The sequence below is a fragment of the Pipistrellus hanaki genome, assembly GCF_964339955.1.
Source record: "Pipistrellus hanaki genome assembly, chromosome: 1".
Lineage (NCBI taxonomy): Eukaryota > Metazoa > Chordata > Mammalia > Chiroptera > Vespertilionidae > Pipistrellus > Pipistrellus hanaki.
In genome coordinates this window covers 22665958-22686429 of record NC_140503.1, presented here as the reverse complement: position 1 = coordinate 22686429, position 20472 = coordinate 22665958, and the positions used below count along the sequence as shown (strand labels likewise).

Sequence of the window (20472 nt, the reverse complement as noted above, 5' to 3'; positions counted from 1 at the left end):
TTCTCACCTTCTGGTCTCCTCCATCTTAAAACTCATAAAAGTCCTCAAGGTACAACAAATAAGGCTAAAGGTAATCCGATACAGCCTGAGCCATAGTATGCACTCAATAAAAATGGGGTCAATTTATTGGTGGCTATTCACAAGCTCTCAGCTACTTAGTCCCTGAAAGAGAACAAAGCAGAAAGACTTGCCTTTCCTTCCCAAGACCAAAGGAGGGAAAGCCACGGTGTTCAGATCTACAAGGATGAAGTGATAAATAAACTAGGGGCTCAAATAAGTGATGCTGCCATTCATCACAGCCGAATATGCTCATGGGGGTAAGGCAAGCTTGTGCCTGTCTTCCCACTTCTGAAACGAAAGCCTTTTCCAAACTCCTGAAGTAAAGGGAGAGGATGAGAAACTCTAAAGGGCTAGAAACAAATTAGGCGGGAAAAGCAGTGTTTCTGTCTGCTGGCTTCATTTGCTCAGTAATCTCACACATATTCATTAAACACATGCTATGCTAGATCCTACGGCTAACAAGGTGCAGGCAGCCACTGTCCCAGCCTTCCAGGGCTTTACATTCTAACTAACCAGAGCTAAGTATTTCCGTGGCCAAGAGAGAAGACTATGCTTGGGACAATGGGGACAAGGGCAGTTGAGGCCAATGTGACCCAAGGTTCAGCAAGGGCCTCACTGGGGCAGAGGAGGTCTTGAAGCATTGGAAGATGAGCAGGCAGATTCAAGCAATTGTATCTGGGACAGAGTGGGGCTGGAGGAGCCACAGGTAGCTGGTGAGACTGTGGGAGGTGTGAGGGTCTCCCTCTCTCTGAGCAGGAATACAGAAGTAGGCTTTCAGGATAATCAGTTTACTCACATCTCTCATTCTGAGCTTCTTAACCTGGAGCCCATGGACCTCTAGGGCCGTGGTCGTGAACCACATGCAACTCTTTGGCCCCTTAAGTGTGGCTCTTCCACAAAATACCACGGCCTGGGCGAGTCCATTTTGAAGAAGTGGCATTAAAAGAAGTTTAAGTTTTAAAAATTTGGCTCTCAAAAGAAATTTCAATCGCTGTCCTGTTGATGTTTGGCTCTGCTGACTAATGAGTTTGCCGACCACTGCCCTAGGGCATCCACTGATGGGCTGTGAACCCCACAAAACCATATGCAGATGTTCACACCTATGTGCATTTTCTCTGGGGAGCTCGTCCAAAACTTCCATAGGATTCTCAAAAGGGCCTGCAATGGCTGAGGAAAAGTGAAGAAGACACACTCGAAAGGAACACCTGGTGACTGAACACAGACTGTGATGTGGAAGCCATGGTTCTCCAACTCTTTATCCACATATAGCTTAGTACCCGACACATCGGGGTTTTCAGAACTAAAGGGATGAGTGCAAGAAGATGGGCAGAAATCACCATTTCCATCACCAAAACGAACATTTGTGTGTCCTGGCTGTGTGCCAGCAGCTGAGCTAGACTTGAAAAACCAATACCTCTTTCCATAAAGGCACATGGAAGAAGGTCTTCTCACCCTCCTGTTCCCAGAGCCAGGATTGCAAGGCCAAGTCCCCAAATGTGGCTACAAGTCACCAGAGCAATTCCCTGCACTCCTCAGATCAGGCTCAAATGTTAGTTGGCAGTTGCCTAGCAACAGGTGACCCTAAAAAACATATCACCAAACTGAGAGGCCAAAAGGGCACTTTGTGGACAAGCTGGTTCTGGAAACTAGCCCCCACGCAGGTCTGCCCGCCCGCCAGGCCTCTCTGGGAGAGCTGGAGGAAGGAGCAGACTCTGCAGCCAAAAGGAGGATGGCTGAGGGAGCCAGGAAGGTGTGGATGAATGGTGGTGTGTTTCCTCACACTGGGGAGCAGGCACAGGGACCAGGGTCAGGGAACTGAGGGTTGAAGGAGAAGGCAGCCTTGGGTATAGAAGGCAACTGGTGCCTCTTTTAGACTGTCGATACAACTACTTTTCCAAGCAGCTGCTGAGTGGATGCCAGCCACATGCAAAGATGCATAAAGTGGCACAAAGGCTGGACTGCACTAACACCCAGCCCTGCCCTAAGTCATCATCCTGCAGCAGTTCCATGGAACTGTGTGTGTGTGTGTGTGTGTGTGTGTGTGTGTGTGTGGCAGGAGGAGGGGGTGGGGCGGGTATTGGCAAGATGACAGACCTCAAACCACAGGTAATGGGGAACCCAAGAAGCAGTCTTTACCCAGGTCTCCAGGGCAGCTCACTCCCTTGCAGAGACAGCCAACAAAAGAGGCAAAGAGACCCCACTTTCTAAAATTCAGATTTAAAAAAATATGTTGTTACTGATTTCAGAGAGAGATAGAAACAGCAATGATGAGAGAGAATCATGGATCAGCTGCCTCCTGAACCCCCTCCACCCCACCACTACCACCACCACCCAAACACACACACACACTGGGAATTGAACCCGCAACCTGGGCATGTGTCCCGACCAGAATCAAACCGTGACCTCCTGGTTCATAGGTGGATACACAAACACTGAGCCACACTGACTGGGCTAAAATTCAGATTATTTATTTATTTACTTATTTATTTATTTATTTATTATTTTTAATGAAAAGCTTAGGAATTCCTTCAGCTGAGTAAGCTGAGACTGGGACCCTAAAACAAAGATTCTATTCGCCTCTCCCATACAGAGGGCAGAAAGCTTGGGAAGGCCGGGCCTTCTTCAGAGCCCATCATCTCTTCTCCGGAAAGGTCCTGGGGGCCAGGGGAAGGGGCAAAAAAATACATCAGTCTGGAAGAGAGGCAGGAGGAACAGACGCAGAAGTCAAACAACAACAAATAAGGTGATATAAATCCAGATAAAATATTAAAATCATTAAAGGGCTGCTGCTCCCTGAAGATTGGGAAAAATGAAGAGAGTTAATTAAAAGCAATCTCCATGCACTGCTGAGCCAGCCGGCCCAGATAAATCAACAGCTGGGGCGGCTGTGGAGGGCAGGCAAGGGGCTTTTGTGGGGGGCATGGTGGGGGGGGAGCGGAGGGCGGGAAAGGCTGCCACAGAGATGGCAGTGACGTTGAATTGAAAACAATGACTTAAGTTCCCAGTTTCATTAAATATTTTATGACACCAAATAAAGTTGTTTTTCTTAGGGGGCAAAAATAATCAATGAACAAGGAGGGAGGGAGAGGAGGATGAAGAGGTGTTGTTTGTTTGATTCAAAACATACTTGGGACCATGAAGCCTGTATCTCTGATCTCCTCCCCAATGCAGAGACTTTGGGCTTTTTCCCCCTGTCTCTCTCCCCCTGATGGGCACAGTAGATGCATCTTCTCCAATCTCTCTACAAAACCCTGGGTTTGTGTTTGTTCTGGGGGCTGGGGGAAATAGTGCAAAGTCCAGAGAAGAAACGAAGAGAAAGAGATGGAAAAGACCGTCACAATTCTCATTGCTGATCCAAGCCAGACTCTGAGCACAAAACTAAAAGATCAGCAGAAATGGTGGGAACTTTTTTTTTTTTCTTGCTTGCTTTCTATTCCCTCTAACCCCCCGACTTTCTTTATTCCCTTCCTCCTCCCCCCTTTTTTGCAATCAGATAAAGTTTTTATTTTAAACAAAACAAAACAGTTTAGAATTCCGGGCTCAGTCTAAATAAAAACCCAGCAATTTTAGAAATGTTACGAGAACGGCACTTGTCTATTCTGAGGGAACCCTCTCCCGTTCTTCCTTGATGGAAATGTAATCGAGAGAAATGGCTGGGGGAAAGTGTTTTTTCTCCTCCATAGAATTGGGACTGGGAGGGGAGTGTGTGCATGGGGAAACATAAGGAATTATGCATTTGGATATGCATTTTAATTAGGTGGACAGAAGCAGCCGCCTGTTAATTTTTCTTGCTTGTTTCCACTTAGCATTCATCACAGGCAGAACCACCATAGAGCGCTCCCACGATAATAGATGGTTCTGCATTGGCTAAGTCCTCAGGGAAAATAATTAGCAGGAGAGAATATATTCTCTCCACTCCCACTACCCCATCCGCCCTGCCCTCCCCCAGCCCCAGCACCACACTGCCTCCCCTCCCCACCCCCACTCCCACCCCAAGTGACAGTGGTTTCCCTAGAAGCCCAGAGGAGCCAGGCTCCTGGGTGCGGGCACTCACTTCGCCCCGCCAAAGAACAAAGGTCTGGAAGGAGAATCTGACACACCAGAGGCCTTCCTTGGAGTGGAAGCTCCTAGCAGGGAGAAAGGCTACCTTGCTGCTTGGTTCTGAGGGGCACATTGGTGTTGGCCAGGACAGGATGACAAAGGTCCAAAGAGGTGGGACAATTCTGATAAAGCTCAACTGGCAGCAAACAAAGATGAGTCAAGAGTTGTTCGTTGAGGAGAATGGGGATCCAAATGACATTTTCACTTCATTTGCTTTACAAAGTAAAAGAATATTGTAGTTTTGCAGCATGCTTGGATCTGAAGCATTTCCAAGGCTAGCAACCAAGATCTAAGTCTAATTCTGAGATGTGACCCCCACCTCCACCACCCCCACCATGATGCTCTCTATAATCTATACAATTCTTGTCGCTGGTCTCCTACATCAAAGCAGATTCAAGCTCTTCAGCCCTTCCCTCTTCCTGGAGTCCTCTTTTTTTTTTTTTTTTTAATATATTTTATTGATTTTTTACAGAGAGGAAGGGAGAGGGATAGAGAGCTAGAAACATCAATGAGAGAGAAACATCGACCAGCTGCCTCTTGCACACCCCCTACCGGGGATGTGCCCGCAACCAATGTACATGCCCTTGACTGGAACCGAACCTGGGACCTTTCAGTCCGCAGACTGACACTCTACCACTGAGCCAAACCGGTTTTGGCTGGAGTCCTCTTGATAGAGTGAGGAGTCTGGATGGTGATTAAGCCCAAATTCCAGGAAAGGGCTGCCTGTGCCCTCAGGCTTCTGTTTCCCCTGATTTGAAGGTGGACCCGGTTCAGGGCAGCCAATGGAAAATAAGACCAGGGCTTCCCTTGAGCTCACATTCTCACCTATTTCAAGCCCAGACAATAGGAAAATCCCACTACAATCCCAGGTCTATTTACACACAGCTGGACGAGTAAGGCTTTGCATTTCCTGAGAAACAATGATTGCGCACGATGTGTAACAGCAGATTCCTTTCACTTATTTTAGTTTTAATATATTAAAATAATGTCTCATAGGTGAGGTATTGTTGACTCTCAGTCAGCTCCAGGAAACTGTAGTTCTAGTAACACCTCCCATTTGTTCTTTACACCTCCTGAAGTGTTTTCACATCCATTATTTCATTTGGGTCCCTTGGAGGGTAAGCAAGGCTGGTTGTAGGGGAAGGGAAAAGAAGAGAGCTCTTTTCACTGTATAAAAAGACAGGCCTGATTTACTAACTCTTGACTTTCAAGCTGTCTTGTCTTGTCATTCCAGATGCTCCCTCAACTCCCTGTCACCAGATGAAACCTCTCTGCCTAGGAGACCTTCGCCCCAAGACTCACTAGGTAACTTTGCTCAGCTCCGAGAGCCTCCCAAACCCAAACCCTGACCCTCAGAGAGTCCCTGCCCTTAGGGAAGGGGAGGAGACAAGGGGAAGGCAATCTTTGTGGCCAGGGAGGAGAGGAGTGAGTCTCTGGGTTTCCAGGGCATTCAACCCCCAAAATAATGATAATTCTTTATGTTTATGAGGTGGGGTTGCCTGTACATTTTAAAGAGTCTAAAAATGCAGGGGATCTAGGCATATACCCAAAAGAATTGAAAGCTTCTTATCTACCCATGTCCATAGCTACATTATTCACAATAGCCAAAAGTTGAAAATAACCCATGTCCATCATTAGATGAATGAGTAAACAACAAAATTATACACTGAATGGTCAGATTATTATGATCTCTGAATGCATAATAATCTGGCCACTCAGTGTATATATAGCCTATCTAATAAAAGAGAAACATGCGAGTGAAATAAGCCAGTCAATGATAGGAAAACACCACATGATCTCACTCATTTATGGATAATAAGGAACATTATAAACTGATGAACAAAAAGATAGTTACAGAGACAGTAAAGAAACAAACTGTCAAATTACAGCGGGGAGGGAAGGGATATATGGGGGAGATAAGAGATCAACCAAAGGACTTGTATACATGCATATAAGCATAACCAATGGACGAAAAACTATGGAGAGGGAGGGCATGTATGGGAGTGGGGGGGGTGGGGATTGGTAAGGTATGTACACATATAATACCTTAATATAAAAGAGAGAGAGAGAGAAAATAAAATAAAATAAAATAAAATAAAAGAGAATCATGCAAATTGACCTTACCTCCACTATGATACAAACCACGCCCACAAGCCAATTAGAAGCCAATATGCAAATTAACTCAACCAAGATGGCGGTTAATTTGCTTATCCAGTTTCAGAAAGTAGAGAAAGCCAAGTGCTATAGAAAGGAAGCAGGATGGCAGGGAATGGAAGGAAGCAGGCTGGGTGGGGAGGAGGAAGGGAAGTAGGCGGGGCAGCGGAGACCACCACAGGAAGCCCTATTGCAGGAATATATATTAGAGGCCCAGTGCATTAATTCGTGCATGGGTGAGGTCTGGCCAGCTTGGCCAGGGGGAGGGGATATGAGCGGTTGGCCAGCCTGCCTACTGGTCGAACTCCTGGCCAAGGGGACAATTTACATATTAGTCTTTTATTATATAGGATATATACTGAGTGGTCATATTATTATGCATTCAGAGATCATAATAATCTGGCCACTCAGTATATATATTCAGCCATAAAAAGGAAGAAAATCCTGACACCTTCTATTACATAGTTGAACTTTAAGAACACTATGTAAGTGAAATCAACCAGTCACAAAAGGGCAAATATTGTATGATTCTGCTTATATGAGATGCTTAGAATAGGCAAATCCATAAACATAGAAAATTTAATAGTGGTTATCAGGGACTACAAGGTAGGAGGGGCTATTTGGAATTGATAAAATGAAGTTCTAGAAATGTATAGTATCAAAGGCTGCACAACATTATGAACGTACTTAATGGCACTGTATTATACACTTAAAATGGTTAAAATGGTACATTTACATGTTATCAACATTAAATTATATGTCATATATATTCTACCACAATTAGAGAAAAAAATTAAGAAGCTACCTCTGGCCCTAGCCGATTTAGCTCAGTGGATAGAGCATCAACCTGCGGACTGAAGGGTTCCGGGTTTTATTCTGGGCAAGGGCACATGCCTGGGTTGCAGGCTTGATCCCCACTAGGGGGTGTGCAGAAGGCAGCCAATCAATGATTCTCATCATTAATGTTTATCTCTCTCTCCCTCTCCCTTCCTCTCTGAAATCAATTAAAAAAAAATGTTTAAAAAAGAAAAGAAAAAAGCTCTGTCTGTCTGCCTAAGTCTTATAATTTAGGCATCTGTGAATTCTGTGATGGGTTTGCAACACCCTCTTCCTTTTTTAGGCGTAGAGAAAATCGCCAAGGGAGGTTTCAACCAAAGGAAAGCCTAATAATATTGACTCCAGAAGAATCTGGGATGATCTGGAGGCATATCACTGGAGGAGTGGCAGTGAATTTAAATCAAGACACTGTGCCAGGACTGATTTGGCTCAATGGATAGAGCGTCAGCTTGGGGACTGAAGGGTCCCGGGTTCGATTCCGGTCAAGGGCATGTACCTTGGTTGCGGGCATATCCCCAGTAGGGGGTGTGCAAGAGGCAGCTGATCGATGACTCTCTCTCATCGATGTTTCTAACTCTCTATCTCTCTCCCTTCCTCTCTGTATAAAAATCAATAAAATATATATTTTTTTAAAAAAATAAAAATAAAAAATAAATCAAGACACTGCTAATACACACCAGGGTACAGCCAGCCTCGGTGATGGGTCTGCTGGGCACCTCCATTTCCTCAGCAGTAATACGAGTACACTAGAGAAAGCTCAATGAGACACCAGTAAAGGTCCACCTACTTCAGCTCACTGAACAGCCAGATATCTGAGGCTGCCCAAATAGAAGTAAAAATAAGCACTTTATTTCCAGTTACTTGGGATGGGTGCCAGGGTGGAGGAGAGGGTAGATCCAGGGAGATGTGGATAAATGAAATCCAGGAGGAAAAACCTTTTGCTTGGTTCCCTTCTCCCTCCTCACATTTAAAGAAAAGAGTGAGAAAAAAGGCAGATATTCTCAGTAATTTCACAACCCAAAACTTTATCTGATTGCTTATATATAGTAGAATAAGCCAATTAGTCATCCCACTTCTCTTTCCTCTTTCCAGAGGATGGGAAGGAAAGTGTTCAAGAGAGAAAATCGGAAGAAAAGCCCATGTTCTAAGTGGACCACCACCTGGTCCTCAGCCGTAGGCCCTGAGAAGGGAAAGGAAGTTCCATCTCGACTAGAACTCTAGGTGGTAGGACAGTGTAGCAAGCCTGGACCAGAGAAGGTGAAATTACAGAGGAATCCCCATCTTAGCAACACTTTAGAGCCACACTTTCAATCCTCACCCATTGAGGTAAATCAAGGTATATGCCCTTGACCAGGAATGGAACCCATGACCCTTCAGTCCAGGGATTGACACTCTAGCCACGTAGCGCCACACTTTTGAAACAAGGAAGAATTTGACCTCTGGCCCCTAACTGTCCTCTCCCTGTCCTAATTGACCATAGTAAGAGCCACAGTTTTTGACCTGGAAGGAATTTGGGCAATCAAGGTGTATAACCTTCATCTTAAAGACAAGGAATATGCAGCTCAGACAAGCTCTGTGTATAAGACCACACAGCTAGTCGGTGGTAGAGCTCGGAGCAGAACTCAGGGCCTCCTCTCCCAGAGCTTTTGCTTCTCCATTACTCTGAAATCATCATAACCGGAAAAGCCCTAATTGGTTTTGCTCAGTGAATAACACATCAGCCTGTGGACCAAATGATCCCAGTTTCGATTCCGGGCAAGGGAATCTTGGTTGCAGGCTCCTCCTCGGCCCGGGGTCCTGGAAGGGACACATGAAGGAGGCAACCAATCAATGTGTTCCTCTCACATGGATGTTTCTCTCTGTCTTCCTCTCTCTCTCTTCCACTCTCGCTAAAAATCAATGGGTAAATATCCTCGGGTGAGGATTAACCTAAACTAACTAACTAAATAAAACTGCAAAAGACTAGCCATTGGTCAGAAATTCTGTTGTTGTTTTTTTTCCAGTTATTATGTGGAAGAGGGTCAGAGCTTGAGAGGGGGTCACACTGACGGCAGGTGGAAGTTTGGGGACTGGGAAACCTTTTTCTGGTGGAGCTTCCAACTACAGTTAATAAAAACAGCAGGTTTTCGAAGTAACAACAAGGAGAAAAATCTCATTCTTTTCACAGCAGCCTGAGATGGCCACAGTTTCCAGATTCAGGGAGGGTGGAGAGGGTGGCAAAAGAAGGATTAGCTTGTGCCATCATTGATCCCCAGGCTCAGAACTGAGGCCTGGGTGGTGGAGGACTCAAGGTCAGCTATTCGAACACCATTATTAGAAGCTCTGAGCCTAATCCCCCACGCACAACTATTCACAAACACTCTACCTAGAAATTCCAAACAGTCTGCCCCTCCCCACCCCTACCCCCCCATCCCCTCATCCCCCCCCCCCCACACACACACACACACACACACACCCGGCACCTCCCAACCACTGCTTTTAAAACTCTGATGCAAATCACAGGCTTCAAAAACCTTCCTTTGGTGACAGTTTTACGATGCTGGCTCCATTCATCCATATGGTTTGACAGACTGTGAAACACTAGTAACCGGACCAATAAGAAAAACAAATTACAAAAACACAACACCTCATCTCTTCCCCAGTCACTCACACGACCGAAGGAAACGTGGGAACTTACAAAGGGCCATAATATCACTCTCTTGGGGTTAATCATCTTCTCAGAGTTCCAGGCCACTGGATGGTTTTTATCCACTCACCGATCCCCACCCCAGGCCCAGCAATTCTTTATCTTTCCTGGTTAAATACCCACAAATGTAAAGACGACTTAACACTAGGGTCATGCTTTTACATCGGCCCATGAAGGGAAACCTGCCTGGGCAAAAACAATTTTCAATGGTTGCAGGCATTTCTTTGGCCAGGGGCTTGCCACATTCGGCTACATGTCTGTCTTCTAGAGACTTCTAGTACACTCAGAAAAAAACTCCAAGGTGCTTCCCAAGAGGTGGGGATGAAAAACAGGCCTGGACTCTGGTGCCTTTTTATGACCCAGCCCCCACCACCACTCCATTCCGGGTGGTGGCACTGAAAACGAAAACATCAGACTCGGTTTCCTTTCTTTTTCTGGTGCCAGCTCAAAAACAAAGCATGCTGCCTGCGACATCTTTATTTGTTGCATTGTCTGAGCAGATGGCTCTGAAACAGCTTGAGATATTATGGTCTTTCTCGGGCGTATTCCAAATTCCAGTTGCCTGCATCATTCCACCAAGACAGGAAGAGCCGAAACCGGTTTGGCTCAGTGGATAGAGCGTCGGTCTGCGGACTGAAGGGTCCCAGGTTCGATTCCGGTCAAGGGCATGTACATTGGTTGCGGGCACATCCCCAGTGGGGGGTGTGCAAGAGGCAGCTGAATGATGTTTCTCTCTCATCGATGTTTCTAGCTCTCTATCCCTCTCCCTTCCTCTCTGTAAAAAAAAATCAATAAAATATATATATTTTTAAAAAAAAAAAAAAGAAAGAAAAGAAAAAGACAGGAAGGTAAGTCTCCAATTAAGTTGCCCCTGCATTTCAGCCCACCTTACGGATCTGAGCAGCTGCCTTCCACTGTGACCTCTGCGTGTCTCCCAGGTGGTCTGCAGACTGGGCTACTTTCAGAGGTTTACCCTCAGATAACGCCTCCACTCGGGTTCTGGCAGAAATTAGTCTCCTTTATGGGTATCCCATCCAGACCAGACATTCTTCCCACTGAAAAATAATGCGCGCTCATGAAGCTTGGAGAATTCAGAGCGCTTCTCTCCCCCCACCCCCACCCCTGCCTCCAGTGGCGGCCAGAAGCAGATGGAGAAGGTGGTTCGTAGGCATCTGTTGGTTTAAAATGTCTGAGGGTCCTTTTCTCATAAGGGGCTAAAATGTCCATAAAAGGCTGCAAACGCACAAAGTCCCAACCTCCAAGTCCCCTCTTCCTCTAGTTGGGAAAGAGCTAAGAGGAGATTAGAACCAGGAATGTGTGCCCCCTCACCCTTGTCTCTGGTATCTAACCTGCCACAGCAAGAGCAAAGTCTGGCTTCTAAGTGGCTGACAACCACACAACTTTCCCAGGCCCAGAGCCACTTCAGATTAGAATGCATTGTATCCGGATCACAGAATGTATAGAGACGAAGATTTGAGATCTGTGCACATGAACCGCTGTCTGACCTTAGCTATGTATGTCTAATTCTCCCAGAGCTGTGTCCTTAATAACCAAACAGAGATTAAAAAAAATAAAATAAAAAAAATACCTCTAAACAAGTGAAAATTCTAGCAAAAAAAAAAGTTTTAGTACCATTTTGTGTGATCACAATTATCAGCATGAGAAATTAGTTTACTGGTCTCCTTCTCTACAAACAAATAGTTACTTGAGGTAAAGCCCTGCTGGTTCATAAGGAATAATTAAATAATAATAACAGTTATTCTTTTCTAAGCAGGCAGTTATAATAATAGACTCGTATGTGCATAATCAAGTCTGGCAGAAGGTGGCAGACATTCCCAGTTTAAGTGCATACAATCCAGAGTCTTGATAACTTAATAAAAGTAAGTTGTACAGTGTTGATAGCAGGTTTGGGAAGGGTGATTTACCTGAATTAGAACAACTAGTAAGATTAGAATGTATATTAAAAACATTATGTTTCCTAGGAATGCAGATATCAACCAGAACACAATATGTAATGTCACTGTTTTACACAGAGACCTTTTATCAAATTCATATTTATGTTACCCACATGTGTAATTACTTCACTGCATGGTCCTTATCTTGCCTGTAGGTGTAATAAATGGGGGTGACTCAAGCATCGAGGCTCAGACAGTGTAGCTGCTAAATTAAGTCCTGTGTAATACCCATTTACACTTCATACATGCCCATCTCTGCTTTTAAACTCTGTGTGTCCAGATGTGACTGCTCGGCGGTGCGGCCACCTGCCGAGTCCCCCTTTGTGATCTGATCAGTCCAGGCAGCTCCTGTTTCTGCCTCTCACACCCTGTTGGGCAGTAATAAGATGTTAAAGGCAACAGAAAGAGAAGCCGGGCTGTCAACTTCAGAGAGAAGGGGGGTGAAGAGGATGAGGAGGAGGGATGAGGAGGAGAGTTGAGGGGTGATCAAAAACAGGCGGGAAGAAAGCCAAACTGCAGAGAGAAGTGGCTGCAGGGGCTTGGGGTCCTGAAGGAAGACCTCAAGCCATGAGTTCAAACTGTGCCATCCAGGTACCTGGGCTATTGAGTGACTGCATGTCCCGCGTGGAGAAGGCAAGCATACATGAAAAATGTCCAATACTCAGGGTAGATAGGCAGCGGTGCTGCATGAAACCTGGTCTCCTTTGTTCCCAGAACTTTATCTACCACCACTTTATCCCCCAATCCTAGAAGAAACCTGTGAGTGACCGACCAGTTGCTGTAGGGGGCGGCGGTGGTGTCTGGCATTTTCTTTTTCTTTTTTTCTTTTCTCTTTCTTTTTTTTTTTCCTTAGGGAAGAGAGACTCAAAAGCACACAGAGAAAATGCTAATGTCATTCAGCTACCTTTCATTGTCAGGAGGGACCTCTGAGGATGAAAACACAGGTCTCCAAACCATTCTCCTCCCCCGCACCCGCCCCCCTCCCCCGCACCCCCTCCTCCTCCCTCAGCACCACCATCCAGGCAGCCTTTTGGCTTGATGGGCCTCTGCGCTTTGTTCTAATTTAGCCCATGCATAATTTATTCACGTGTGCATTGTTTCCTGATCAGCAACTTTTAAAAACAAATGAAAAATAGATGTTTTATTAAACAAGTTGTTAAAAAATAAAGGCAGATGGTGTAGGTCTCCCAAAAAAAAAACAACGTGCACGCTCCCGCCTTAGGAGGTTAAAAGCTCCAGCCGGAGGCTCGGCTGGCCTGGGGTATTGTTTACACCCTCTTACCCCAGGGAAAGGGGCTGGGGTACAGAAAGGAGCAGCTAATTACAAAGGACCACTCCGCTCCCACCTAGTAAAGCCGGCAGGAGAGTGGTGCGTATGCCAGTGTACGCGTGTATGGCGACTCGTAGCTACAAATACATCGCATTGCAAGTGCTTCTAATAATAAAGTTCGAGTATAAAAATTCATAACTAATTCCACTTTCCGCCCCCTTCCCCCCTCCCCCCGCCATTTCTAACCCTACATACACACCGTCCCCCGAACACGTACCCCTTCTACGGTCCAAAAGGTAAGGAAAAGAAAAGAAAAAACCCTGGAGCGAGCAGCGGAACCCCGGAGCGGTGAGACTCCGCGCCCGCCCGCGCGAAAGCGGGCGCCGGGGTAACCGGGGCACCGCCTTCCCAAAAGGAAACAAACCCGGTGCACATGCGAGATTTCTCTCAAAACTTGAATGTACTGGGTGGCATCCGCCTGGTTATGGGATTTCGGCTAGAGACGGGTACGCTGCACATCAGCCCATAGGCTCAGCAGAAACTCAGAGCATCAGCGGTGTGGCCAGCGAGAGCCGCGGGGGTGGGGATGGGGGAGGGAGGGGGGGAAGGATGTGGCGGCGAAGTTACGCCCATTGGTTCTGTCACAAAACATTTTCTTTCTTGGGCGCGAGCTGTGGCGTTCAAGCGCAGTGCTACCGGCGCTTCCCAGCCAGAACGGATGCCGGGAGCCGCTGTCCTCCGATCAGCCTCGGGTTCAAAAGACCTCTTAACAAGCAGCCTTCCCATGCGTGTGTATGTGTGCATTTAAAACTCCCAGACCTGGGGCATCCTTACCCCTTTTCCCCGTTACAGATGGGAGACAAGCTGGTACCAGCGCGATTCCTTCTCCCCGAGCGTTCCTTCGCCATAGGAATCCCACTGCCGCCGCCACCCCATAGGGACACCCCACCACCACCACTCACCCCCGGTGCGAACCTGGATGTCACTCCCGGAGGAGCTTGGGGGTGCGGACGCCGCTGCGCGGGGCTGAAAGAATCTGGGGAGGAGGGGGTATCCGCCACGCACCCCCGGGGATTCGGCACGAAACTCCCCCACGCACACCCGCACTCCCCCTCCCCTCGACCGCCGCTCCCAGGACGGCTGGGCAGAGCCGGTCCCCCCGCGCGGACCCCGGAGGGAGCGCCCCGCTGCCCACGTCCCCGCCAGGAGCGCCCCTTTCCGGGCGGCGCTCGTTCTCCGCAGCCACCTCCGGCCCCGCGATCGCGAGCGAGCGGACTTGGCGGCTTAGCAGCTCCACAGCCTGGAAGGAAGGGAGGAAGGAAGGAAGGAAGGAAGCCAGGATGAAAAGGCGGAGGAAGGAAGGCAGGAACTGGCTGCCGGGCGCGGGGACTGGCCCCCGCGTGCCCTCGTGCAGCCCGCCCCCTCCGTCCCGGATCCGGGCGTCCGCTCCAAGTCTGCCGGCGGCACAGGCACCTGCCCCTCGCTCCGGCCGCGAGCAAACGCCGCCTCCCCGCCCGCCTCGGCTTTCCACCCGGAGGAGCGGGAGGAGGCGGCGAGAACACCGTTCTTGAGACCGGCAGCTCCTCCGGCTTCCAAATCCGCCCCAAGTTAACCCGAGTCGTGCACTGACTACAGCCCGTTCACCCACAAACACACACACCCAGACACACAGACACACCGGCGGCCGCCCGGAGCGCTGCCGTCACGCTCCGGGGGCTGCCCCGGCAGCAAAGCTCCGAGCAAACCACCTGGGCCCCGGGACTCCCGGGACCCGCTGCCGCGCGCCCCCCCCCCCCCCCCCCCCGCGGTCCTCGCAACTCCGGGCGGTTTACACAAACTCTCCGCCCAGCGATCGGAAGGCGGAGAGCTGCTCCCTGCAAACTCCGAGCAGCCGCGGTCCGCTCCGCTCGCCCGGGCGGACGGAGTCGCCCGCCGGGCGGGGGGACCCGGGCTTCGGAGGTGCCTGAGCTCCGCCAAGTGCAGCCGGGCGGCCCCTGCCCCGCGCCCCGTCCCGCGAGGCCGCCCCCCGCGCCGCGCTCGCCGCCCCGCGAGGCCGGGCACTCGGGGGACCGTGTTGTCCCCGAGCCGCCCGCGACCCCCTGGCTGCAGAGCGCTCGAGCGCCGGGCTCCCCGCCGCTCTCCCTCCTCTCTCTCTCTCTCTATCCCTCCGCCAATTAAGCAGAACACACAAGTAACAATTTTCTTCTTGTTAATTGCATCTCCTGACGTTTCTGCTTGTTGGGAGGGAAAAATAAAAAAAATAAAAAAGATGAAGAAGTAAAAGAGCTGAAAGAAAAGAGGGAAGCCCCGCCGCGGCGGCAGGCGCCCGCGAGCGCGGTGCCTCGGCGGCGCTCCGCACGCAGGAAGGCGCCTTTTTTTTCATATCGAAACCACGCGGAATATGTACATTTTTTTAGTCTTACTTACGCTTTCAGGGGGTTGTGAATGACAGTCGCCATTTTGCTACAATGTAACAGAATATTGTCTGTCTCAGAGTTCTAAAGGTTCGCTCAGGGGAAGCGGGGAGCCAATGGGAGCGCGGGATACCGGCCCGCCGGCCAATGGGCGCCGCCGGCCGCCAGGGGGGCGGGGCCTGCGCGGTGGTAGTTATTAGGAGAGCTGTCAAAGCCCAGAGGTCACTCCCTTTTGTAGAGCCCGAGAGCGAGCGGGTCTTAAAGGGGCAGTAACCGCGCGCGCGCGCGAGCTGCTCTTTCGGGTTGAGGAAAAGCGGAGACGCACGGGGAGAGAGTATTCCAGTTCGGTCTGAGTTTCCACTTTCTAGGTATCGGCACAGAGTTCGCGCATCCGGACAGAAAGGTGTATGTATTTTTTTCAACAAACCACCGGAACTCCCCATTCATTACGTTTTTGGCTTTTTTCTACGACGTGTTTAATCCCCCAAAGAGGGCAAATCCCTTGCTCCCCGTGCAAACGTTGGAAGGTTGCCGTTGCATCTGACACATTAGTACACGTGCCCAGCTGTTTGCCGTTTGCTCTGGGTCCCGCGGCTTCTTCACAGGCTCATTCCCGAAGTGCTTTCTTTATCTCAGTCACCTTCCTCCTCTCTCCTCTCTCTCGGTTTCTTGGAACTGCCGCGGCTGTTCCTGGCGATTCCAGGACAGCAACTCCCCTCCCTCCCTCCTGGAAAGTCTCAGTGTCAGGCCGCTCCCTCTGGCAGCCGGGCTTCGGTTATGTAAGGAGCGGTGGTCACCCCGCGCGGCTCCCCCTCCGCGGCCACCTCTCCTGTCCTGCACACACACCGGGGACTTCTGCAGGGACCAGGCTCCGGGCGCCTGGGGAGAATGGGGGGACCCGGCTCTCAGAACTGGCTTAGGTGTAGGGAAGGTTTAAGGAAGCTTTGGGGAACGTATTCTGCTACCTAGCCTGGGGCGGGGGGGCATAACCCCTTTCTGCAGAGTGGCACACGCGATTCTGGCGTGACTGTTAGATAGGAGGTGGAAAGGGTTTGCTAATGAACACTCTGATGGGACTGGAGGTGCCCAGCCTGTGTGGACTCCTCCCTGGAGAACCTCTGGCAAAATTGGGGAGATGTCTGTGAAGCCAGTCTTCCGCCCGGGGAGCAGTGGGGAAGCTCCCGAGGTGGGTGAAATCGCACTGAATCCTGAATTAGAGGCCTCGTCAGCATACAGAAACCTGGCTGCCATCCCAAAGTTGTTGAATCAGGTCAAATAGCTAAGATAGTGGGGGGAGGGGAGAGGGGGGAGGGGAGGGGGGGAGAGGAGAGGCCGAATAGCCAGTTCTTCAAAGCTGTGCCCTCTCCCTTCCTTTCTCAGGGCTCCTCTCAAGGCAATGAATAAAAACCGAAACTTTTTTTTTTAAGTTCCAAAACTTTCCGAATCCAACTCATTACACTATTGGAGTTACAAATAAACAGAACAGAGCTGAATTCGGTATGTTTGTAAGATTTGGCCATTTTAACCCCTTCATTCATTCTACCCAGCTGATAGTGGAGTCAACTTCTATAGGTTGCTTTGTACAGCACCTTGCAGTTTGAAAAGTTGTCCTCTTTTCTAAAATTCCAGTTTGAAAAGTTTCTTTCTTATTGGTTCAAACGTTAGTACTTTGCCTGGGATGTGCCCTGAAAACATGAAAATGCAAGCATTGTATTCTGATGCAAGAAGCATGAGGTTGAAGTATCAGTCAGAACTCCCACCCGCCTCTTTGAGATATCAAAATCGCAGCAATTCATAGTGGAAGGCAACAGTGTATTTTAATATGTGCAGCCTTGATAAAGGAAGCATAAAATCTAGCCTGCCCTGAACAAGGCTAGCGATTTAATAGGAGAGGGGGAATATATTTATATCACACATTAAAGCAAAAATATACACCCTAAGCCTGTACAATCATGTATTGTGTTAAGGCCCAGAGGCAGAGACCAGCATGATTTGTCACTATCCAGCACACTTGAAAATGGCAGGCTAGAGCTGTCTTTATTTTGAGAAATTCTAATCCAGAACTTAATCATTTGTTACATTTTATAATGATTGAATTGAGAAAATAATGACTTGGAAGCAGGATTTTTATAAGTAGAATAGGTCTTGCTTTTTAAATATATATATATTTTTTTAATTTCAGAGAGGAAGGGAGGAGAGAGATAGAAACATCAATGATGAGAGAGAATAATTGATCGGCGGCCTCCTGGTTCATAGGTCAGGCATGTGCTCTGACCAGGAATCGAACCGTGACCTCCTGGTTCATAGGTCATCACCCAGTCACTCTGTGAAGGCTTAGTGTGCACCTCTCAAAAGGAGACAGGGAATTTGAACCATTTTGGGGGAATGTTAAATTTTACATTCATTTTGCAAGGAAGTGCTACATATGGTAAAAAGTGTCCTGAGTCCCCCAATTGCCAACTGAGTAATCTTGGACAAGTTTACTTAGCAACTTGAATGTTTCTTCATCCGAAAAATGGCAATAAAAGGACAGATGCACCCCTGAGTTCATAGCAGCATAATCTATAATAGCTGAGATTTGGAAACAGCCTAAGTGCCCATCAGCAGATGAGTGGATTAGAAATCTGTGGTACATCTACACAGTGGAACACTGTGCCGCTATAAAAAAGAAAGAACTCTCTTACCATTTCCAACAGCATGGATGGACCTGGAGAGCATCATGCTAAGTGAAATAAGCCAGTCAGAGAAGATAAATATCACATGATCTCACTCATTTGTGGAATATAATGAACAGCATAAACTGATGAACAGAAATAGATCCAGAGACAAAGAAGCATCGAACAGACCATCAAAATTCAGAGGGAAGGAGGGGGGTAAGAGGAAGGGAGATAAGAGATCAACCAAAGGACTTATATGCATGCATATAATCATAACCAATAGGCACAGACACTAGGTGGGTGAGGGCATGTGTTGGAGGTTTGGGGGTGGCCAGATCAATAGAGGAAAAAGGAGACATATGTAATACTTTAAACTAGGGGTGTCGAACTCAATCAGAGAAGGGGCCAAAATCTAAAATCCAGCCTAAATCGCGGGCCGAATGGTTTACTGAACAGTCATAAACTGACAATGTCATAAACTGATAGCGGAGTGCAGTGATGACAGCGCGGTGTGGGCCACATTGCAAGGCCTGGCGGGCTGGATTTGGCCCGCGGGCCTTGTGTTTGACACATGTGCTTTAAACAATCAAGAATTTAAAGAAAAAAACAAAAGAGAAAAAGAAAAATGGCAATAAATCATAGAACCTATTTCATGTGACTCTTTCCAGGATTGAATGATGTAATACATGTCCAGTGTCTAAATGCTGAATATCTGATAAATTTTTTAATAAATATATTTAATACTTTCTTGTTGACATAAAAAATGTAGGGGATCTGAATAAAATGAGACATCAGAAAATGAAATTGTCATGCTTACATCACCAGCATTTATGCTACAATTAGAACAATACAGAGAAGATTATCATGGACTTGCCTGCCCAGGTGGCTCAGTTGGTTGGAGTGTTGTCCCATACACCAAAAGTTTGTGGGTCCAATTCCCAATCAGAGTACATACCTAAGTTTTGGGTTCAATCCCCAGTAGGAGCACACATGGGAGGCAACCAATTGATGTTTCTTCTCTCTCTCTCTCCTTCCCCTCTCCCTAAAAATCAATAAACATATCCTCAGATGAGGATATTTAAAATGCTTTAAAAATTATCATGACCCCTGCACAACAATGACACAAAAATTCATGAAATGTTCTGTATTTTTTATTAATCATTGATTTTTAAAATCTTCTACAAACTGATTTACAAACCATTTTTCTATTGAAACATGTTTTTAAATGACATTTACTCACAACACAAACAACTATTTTAAATCTGGATAACTTTATGTTGTCTTTCTTGCTTTTGTACCATTAAAACAATAAAGTGCTTTCTTTTACAATTGTGTATTTACTTTATTTGGTATTACCTAATTACAATTTTCAAAATAGAAAAGATAGAATGTCAAATTGTGCATTAGATTTCATTTATATACACTGAGTGGCCAGATTATTATGATCTTTGCATAATAATCTGGCCACTCGGTTATATATTAGAGTCCCAGTGCATGAATTCGTGCATGGGTGGGGTCCAGCCAGTCTGGTCAGGGAGAGGGGACATGGGGGGTTGGGGAAGGGACATGGCCTGCCTGCTAGTCAAACTCCTAGTGTTGGGGACAATTTGCATATTAGCCTTTTATTATATAGGATATACACTGAGTGGCCAGATTATTATGCGTTTAGAGTTCATAATAATCTGGCCACTCAGTATATATATATGTGTGTATTTTTTTTTTTCAGAAAGGAAGAAAAAGGGAAAGAGATAAAAACATCAATGATGAGAGAAAATCATTGATTGGCTGCCTCCTGCATGGCTCCAACTGGGGATCAAGCCTGCAAACCAGGCATGTACCCTAACCCAGAATCAGTGGCCTCCTAGTTCTTAGGGCAATGTTCAGTCACACCTGCCAGGCTCCAGATGACTTTCTAAGGCACATAGAGTAAGAGAGAGATGTAAAGGAAGGAGATGCAGGCCTCACAAACAACCAGAACTCATATAAAATAGGAAGTATGCCAAAAAAAACATCCAACATGAACACAGTTCCTAGAGGACTCTGCAGGTTGAAGGAGTTTTAAGTCCTGTAGGTATTGAAGAAAAAGAAAAAAAGAAAAAGAAAAAGAACAACAAAAACAGCCCGGCCAATGAGTGTTGACCTATAAATCAGGAGGTCAGGGTTCAATTCCTGGTCAGGGCACATGTCTGGATTGTGGTCTCAATCCTTAGTGGTGGGTGTACAGGAGGCCGCCGATCAATGATTCTCATCTTTTATGTTTCTATCTCTCTCTTCCTCTCCCTTTCTCTTTCTGAAATTAATTTTTTAAAATATTTTTTTAAAAATACACAGAAGAACA

At 47.3% G+C, this 20472-nt stretch overlaps 1 protein-coding gene across 3 annotated transcripts in view; it reads right to left on the bottom strand.

Moving 5' to 3' along the window:
* The window catches only part of DPF3 (double PHD fingers 3), a 250785-nt gene extending 235169 nt beyond the window's left edge, over positions 1–15616 (bottom strand). For 2 of the 3 annotated variants that reach the window (XR_014795854.1, XR_014795855.1), the window contains exon 1: positions 15491–15616. Coding sequence is in view for 1 of the 3 variants with exons in the window: in XM_084893529.1 (XP_084749655.1) it covers positions 15491–15522 (32 nt within the window). In the remaining 2 variants the exon portion in view is untranslated. The remainder of the gene's footprint in view (positions 1–15490) is intronic. The other variant, XM_084893529.1, reaches the window with a different exon arrangement.
* Positions 15617–20472: the final 4856 nt, after the last annotated feature.